The sequence below is a fragment of the Camelina sativa genome, chromosome 4 (genome assembly GCF_000633955.1).
Source record: "Camelina sativa cultivar DH55 chromosome 4, Cs, whole genome shotgun sequence".
NCBI classification, from domain to species: Eukaryota; Viridiplantae; Streptophyta; class Magnoliopsida; order Brassicales; family Brassicaceae; genus Camelina; species Camelina sativa.
In genome coordinates, this window is record NC_025688.1 from 11,757,553 (window position 1) to 11,764,239 (window position 6,687).

Consider the following 6,687-nt stretch of genomic DNA (forward strand, 5'->3'; position numbering starts at 1 on the left):
GAGAAGTGATGCTTAGACGAGATTGAGCCAGACACGTAGCTAGAACTCAAAACTAGGAGGGCATGCGTTTAAGTAAAAGAGTGAAAGATTCTCATGAACCAGTACATGAAATTAGAATGTGGCCTATGGTGACACCACACACAACACCAGGTACATAGCCTATAGCTGCTGCTGTCCAGCTCAATACCGTCTTCTTCCTTTTCATCATCATCATCTTGCTTTGTTGCTTCTTCTCTGCTGCAGGTTTTTTGGAGAAGAAGACCGCAAAGTCTGGGATTCTCTGCGAATGAAGAACTATTCTGGCTTTGAAACTGAGTGCCTTGTGGTATTGCACCTTCAAGCCTGTTGTAAGAGAAGTTCATCCGCTCTAGAAACGTGAGTGTCCCTAGTTCTGGTGGGATTCTGCCGGATAATTTGTTTTGAGATAGATCTAATGATTCAAGATTGGTCAAGTTCGACAGAGATGGTGGGATACGGCCTACGAAAGCGTTGTTTGACATGTTGAGCACAATCAGTTCCTTGAGTAAACCGATGGATTCAGGGACCTCTCCTTCATATCTGATTCCAGGGACATCGATGGTTTTGAAGATTGTGAAACCACTCCCAACTAGAACCATCTTCAATCCTTTGGCCGTCATAGTCACTGAGTTATGATAGTTTCCAGCGTTACGTTCCGCATACCTACTCGGCATATCATCGATAATGACTAACTGTTTTAAATACTTGATCTGCGTATGATATTCTACAATGTCCACGACCAATGACATTGCACTCCAAAGCGCAAAGTAATCTGATGGCAAGACTCCAGTGAAGCGGTTATCTGAAATGTCAAAGAGTCGCAGCTTAGGGAAACTCAAAGAATCTCCAGGAGAAGATATTGGTCCATAGAATTCGTTAGAACGAAGGACAAGAATCTGTAAATCGGGCAACGATCCCAACCAGAATGGAAATGTGTCACTGATTCTGTTGTTTTCCACGTTCAGAAACTCGAGTTCAGTACAATTGACAAGAGACTTGGGAAGATCTCCTGATAACTTGTTGTGACCAACATTAAGTGATCTCAAGTAATCACTGATAGATCCCTCTGCAAGAATACCAGAAAGGGTGTTATTCTGAAGATGCAGGACTGAAATACGAGTGAAGTATTTAAAACACCGTGGAATCGAACCGCTGAAGTTGTTGTTGGATAAAACAAGTGTGTCAAGAGAAACCAATTTGCACACTGCCCTAGGAATCTCTCCTGAAAACTGATTAGCAGAGCCGAAAAAGAACTTTGTAGAGTTTGGTAACAAAGGAAGATCATGGAATGTGTTTGAACTTATATCAAGCATTTGTAGTTCACTTCTTTGAATAACACTCGCTGATCCTCCAAAACCACTAAAAGAATTCTGAGAAATGTTTAAAAACCACAACTCTGGCAGTGTCCATAACCACTCTGGTACTTGGCCTTCAATATGATTGGCAGAGATGTCTAATACGACAAACAGCTGGTTTCGGTTTGTAGAAACTTGGGAAACTCAACAATATTGCAGGAAGATAAACTCAAGGTGGATATGGATGAGGAAATATGCAGAGTTGAATTGATCTTCAGATTAATCCCTGAAAGATCCAAATAATCAAGTGACATGAGAAGATGTGAGAAAACACTCGTGTCAACCATGCTTCTTGTGTTAATATAAGATAGGTCAAGGAACGTAAGTGACTTGAGACGCAAGAAGATACTGAAATCGACAATGCCCCTCCCTCTGTTCCATAAAGAGAGGTCAAGATAAGAAAGATTGACTAGTTTCGATATAGATCCCGGGATTGGTCCATTGAAATTGTTTTCTCCAAGGAATAAGACTTTAAGTTTAGATGCAAAAGAGATATTTCCAATCTCAAGAGGACCACTGAAGTCGTTTCTTCCTAGGTCAAGTTGGATCAACGAAGGTATCATGAAGAGAGATGAAGGAATTGATCCCGAAAACAGATTTTCGTTGATCTCAAAATCCTCCAGTTTGGTGAGTGTACTCATGTTACATGGGAGCATACCTTCGAACTGGTTAGAACGAATGTCGAGCGAGGTGAGCTCGGTCCAGTTAAGTAGCACATGAGGAAAGTTGCCACTGAGCTTGGTCGATACAATTTTCAAATATCTTAGCCGGTTTAGGTTGCTCATCGAATCTGGTAGTTCCCCGGAGAAGCTATTAAAAGAAAGATCAAGATCAGTGAGGTAAGAAAGATTTCCAAGTGAAGAAGGAATCTTTCCAAAGAGATTGCATTCACGAAGGCTCAAAACCCTCAAATACTTGAGGTTGCCGATGGAATGTGGTAGAGTACCCGAAAAATAATTGTATGAAAGATACAGGTTGTGAAGATGTTGTAGTCTAAACAAACTACTATTAGATCTCAAAGGGCCATTGAGAGCACTGCCCTTGAGGTCTAGCAGAACCACCTTACCGGTCTTAGGATCACAAGAGATACCGTCCCAATAACAGCAATCAGTGTTGTTCCTCCACAACTCGTACTGCAACGACTCCTCGACATAGAACTCGTTCTTGAACTCCCAAAGAGCATTCCTCTGGTCTGGACGACACAAGTGCTTAGCTCGAGAACCAAACATAAGTACTGAGTTAGAAAGTGACAAGATTATCAAACAAAGTCTCCATATTATCATCTTCCACTCACTACAAGAATACATCATATCACCTCTCTTTTTCTCTGTTGTGACTTGTTTTAACAAGTTATGTTGATAAATTCTTGACTCTAGAAGCATAGATGGTCTCTTACGTTTATAGGAAAAATATTAAAGCTTGACTTAACAAGTCTCCTGTGAAAATTGTAGGTGATCTTCCATAAAGATTACAAATTTCCAAATGAATAATGGTCAACAAAGCCAATCAAGTATACCTTTGGAAAAAGGTAACTCTTAAGAAATGTTGCCTAGTTATAACTTATGAATGTGCCTAGCCAAGAGTAGACTATCATCATACTAGGTAGTCCATAACAAAAAGAAGGAACTAAAGAGTCGCAAGTTATCTAGTTACCCTCTGCATATTGGTTGTCTTTTGAGAAATAAACCCCCGGAACTTGACAAGGTATGAGAAAGAAGATCCACTCTATTACAAGAAAATAAGCGGAACTGAAGTAACATTAGAAGTTTGTTTGTCCACTAAAGCATTCGCAGAAAGTTGTTTTACAAAACTAAAAAAATAATGTTCAGTATAATCAAGAAGATGATATGCCACCAACTTAATCTGCTTCGGCACAACAAACATATCCCACAGTTCGATCCATCTCAGATGAACCACCAAGTTCAGATTAGCCGCAAGACCAACTTCCCAGAAAGGAACCAATCACGGGTACGGATCAACAACGATTGTTTATTATTTCGGAACAGTGACATTAACTATCTTAACATCTTGGTAAGGCCTATCGTTCTTGTCAGTCTTCACTTTCTCTAAAGCCTGTTCATTTGGCTTTATGGTTAGATACAAAGCCACATTAAGCCAACAAGTGAAAAAACATTCTTTTTGGTTATCAAATCATACCTGAACGACATCCATTCCCTTCACAACTCTTCCAAAAACAGTGTGCTTATTGTCTAGCCACGGTGTAGCCACCGTTGTGATAAAGAATTGAGACCCATTTGTGTTTGGCCCAGCATTTGCCATAGACAATGTGAACGGCCTGTCATGCCGTAGACTGCAGACCAAGAAGAACAACAACATATCAAAAACTAAGTTACATTTCATTTGTTTCTAAAGGATGGCTAAATTCAAAGCAGGCATGGAAGTTAGAAACGTTTACCTTTTGTGAAACTCATCCTCAAATTCTCTGCCCCAAATTGACTGTCCTCCAGTACCATCACCAAGAGGATCTCCAGTCTGAACCATAAATCCTCTGATAACCCGGTGGAAAAGGTGGTTATCGTAATAGCCATTTCGACAGTGTGTTGTGAAATTCTCCACAGTTTTGGGACATTCTTCTGGGTAAAGCTTCATGTGAATGTCACCCAGCGAAGTATGCATGATCTGGATAATTAGGAGTTAAAATAATTAGTGCTAAAAATCCAAATTACAGACTATGTAATGAGTAGTAGATGCAAACATCGTGGGTTATGAAAACATACCACGTTCTCTGGAAGAGATGTTGTGGATGAGTTTCNTACAAAGCCACATTAAGCCAACAAGTGAAAAAACATTCTTTTTGGTTATCAAATCATACCTGAACGACATCCATTCCCTTCACAACTCTTCCAAAAACAGTGTGCTTATTGTCTAGCCACGGTGTAGCCACCGTTGTGATAAAGAATTGAGACCCATTTGTGTTTGGCCCAGCATTTGCCATAGACAATGTGAACGGCCTGTCATGCCGTAGACTGCAGACCAAGAAGAACAACAACATATCAAAAACTAAGTTACATTTCATTTGTTTCTAAAGGATGGCTAAATTCAAAGCAGGCATGGAAGTTGGAAACGTTTACCTTTTGTGAAACTCATCCTCAAATTCTCTGCCCCAAATTGACTGTCCTCCAGTACCATCACCAAGAGGATCTCCAGTCTGAACCATAAATCCTCTGATAACCCGGTGGAAAAGGTGGTTATCGTAATAGCCATTTCGACAGTGTGTTGTGAAATTCTCCACAGTTTTGGGACATTCTTCTGGGTAAAGCTTCATATGAATGTCACCCAGCGAAGTATGCATGATCTGGATAATTAGGAGTTAAAATAATTAGTGCTAAAAATCCAAATTACAGACTATGTAATGAGTAGTAGATGCAAACATCGTGGGTTATGAAAACATACCACGTTCTCTGGAAGAGATGTTGTGGATGAGTTTCCAATATCTGAGGCAGACATAAGTTCATCAGCAGCAGGCTTCTCGTTGAACACATCTCTCCCTTGGCTTGCATCTTCAGGTTCTTCTGGCTCTCTCCGACTGCAGAAAAAAATTAGTTGATAATAATTTCATAGTAGTTTTCAGCAATATCAAGGTATCTCTATGGATCTAAGAAAACATAGACATGAGTCAATTTGGCACGATAGGGAGTCACATACCTGAACATATAGATCCTGTGTTTCTTGAAGGCACAGCATAAGATAGTCGGATCAGATAAAGGCTCCTTGCTTTCATTTACATTTGCCGCAGCTGCTGGAATCTTCCTAACTTTCTTGCCTCCTTGATCACCTTGATATAATGCAACTCTCAGATACCTTTCATTACTCTCCACCTTTCCAAGGATCCTTGCCACTGTGTTGGTGTGTAAATTTATTATCTAGAGAACAAAAGGGTAGACAGAGAAAATTAGCAGTTGCTTGTTATGATTCCATTTACTAAGCATGGAAGAGTTCTAATACAATCAATCAAGAGAAACTGGTCTGCTTTTACATAATGATCTGCTGGAAATACAAAGATATCGAGGATTTGTGATAATAGAGCCCCTTTCACTCCCCCTTAGACACCCAAATTTACAATAAAATCTCAAGCTTCTTTTCCTCTACATTCACTAAATTGGCAGAGAGCATAACCACTTAAATATATGGTAACAATAAACGTAACCTCATTAAATCTTTGTTACTTTAATCATCTAAGTAAAAGCTAGCCGGTGGTGAAAGGCCCAGGTCTTTATGCTGGTTAATTGTATAATGTGCATGTGAAACAGGATACATATCATGTCTAGACTGATGTCTATGGTACTTTAAAACGAAAAAAATAGATGGATTTCTTACTTTTATTCCAAGAAGAGTGGCGTATATAAGGAAATTAGAGCTTTCATCAAAAACAGCATTGGGCTGCGGAGCGCTCTCGGTTTTTTCAAGGTCCTTCTCAACTGCCATTCTTCTACCAAAGTCAATTGCTTCAAGCCTGTATAATGGAGCATCACTCCTCTGCAGATCTTGGGCCACCTAATAGTGGAATAAATCATTAAGATCAATGTGAAAACAACATGTAAGGAAAAAACATAGAATATGTAACCTTACCTCAAGTGACTCATCATATACCCGCCTCAGTTTACCAGTTATAAACCAGAACACGCGAATCCTACGATCAGGAGATGTAACAGAAAACTGTCTACCATCTGGACTCACCTGAAATGAAAATTACAAAACTTAGAGACGAAAACTTGCACTATGATTTTCATCGGACATATAAATTGCTTATATCTGCATTTTAAGCACCTAAAGAAAAACTAAAGATACTAAATGCCACATAAGTACCTCAATTGCAGAGATTGTTGTTTTGCACTTTGCAATCTCAAAGAGATTTGTATCACTCTTCAGTTTAAAGTTTACCCTACAACAACAAGTAAAAGGTCAAATTGTGAACTATAGGTGACTTGAAAGCAACCCATCAACCATACTCAAATTCTAAAGATGGTCAACTCAGAAGTTGGCGACTAAAGTACTTCTACTACATGCTGCTCTTTGCGTCATTCTCAGCAATATGATATTTAACTACATTAGCTACTCACAGAAAACAGCTATGCTCCTCTTACCCTACAGACTACAGGCTACAACTAATGAAAGCGTTTATGATAAGAAGTTAAACAAGGACATACTCATCCTCCGGAAACTGCAATGTCGCTGGACTCCAGTATTCAATAATTCCTTTTGTGTCACCAGAGATCATTGTGTCCGAAACAGGATTGTACTTCATGACTTTAATTGGATTCATATGTATCTGGGCATACATAGATTAAGAAAG

General features: G+C 39.4%; 2 protein-coding genes across 2 annotated transcripts in view; both read right to left on the bottom strand.

Moving 5' to 3' along the window:
* Positions 69–2,602, bottom strand: LOC104783762 (receptor like protein 30-like). The gene is made up of 2 exons (XM_010508878.1): positions 1,509–2,602; positions 69–1,377 (listed from the first exon to the last, which is right to left on the bottom strand). Exons 1-2 carry the CDS (start codon positions 2,600–2,602, stop codon positions 69–71), a joined length of 2,403 nt encoding a protein of 800 aa, XP_010507180.1.
* The window catches only part of LOC104780306 (peptidyl-prolyl cis-trans isomerase CYP71-like), a 6,263-nt gene continuing 2,656 nt past the window's right edge, over positions 3,081–6,687 (bottom strand). The window contains exons 9-13 of the mRNA XM_010504805.2: positions 5,040–5,257; positions 4,788–4,920; positions 4,466–4,689; positions 4,207–4,360; positions 3,081–3,446 (exon numbers count right to left, since the gene is read on the bottom strand). Coding sequence (XP_010503107.1) covers positions 3,366–3,446; positions 4,207–4,360; positions 4,466–4,689; positions 4,788–4,920; positions 5,040–5,257 — 810 coding nt within the window. The 3' untranslated portion in view covers positions 3,081–3,365. The remainder of the gene's footprint in view (positions 3,447–4,206; positions 4,361–4,465; positions 4,690–4,787; positions 4,921–5,039; positions 5,258–6,687) is intronic.

Coding starts and splice junctions, on each gene's coding strand:
- LOC104783762 (XM_010508878.1), bottom strand. CDS start 2,602: ATGTTTGGTTCTCGAGCTAAGCACTTGTGTCGTCCAGACCAGAGGAAT. Junction 1,378..1,508: donor AATATTGTTGAGTTTCCCAA/GTTTCTACAAAC, acceptor GAATTCTTTTAG/TGGTTTTGGAGGATCAGCGA.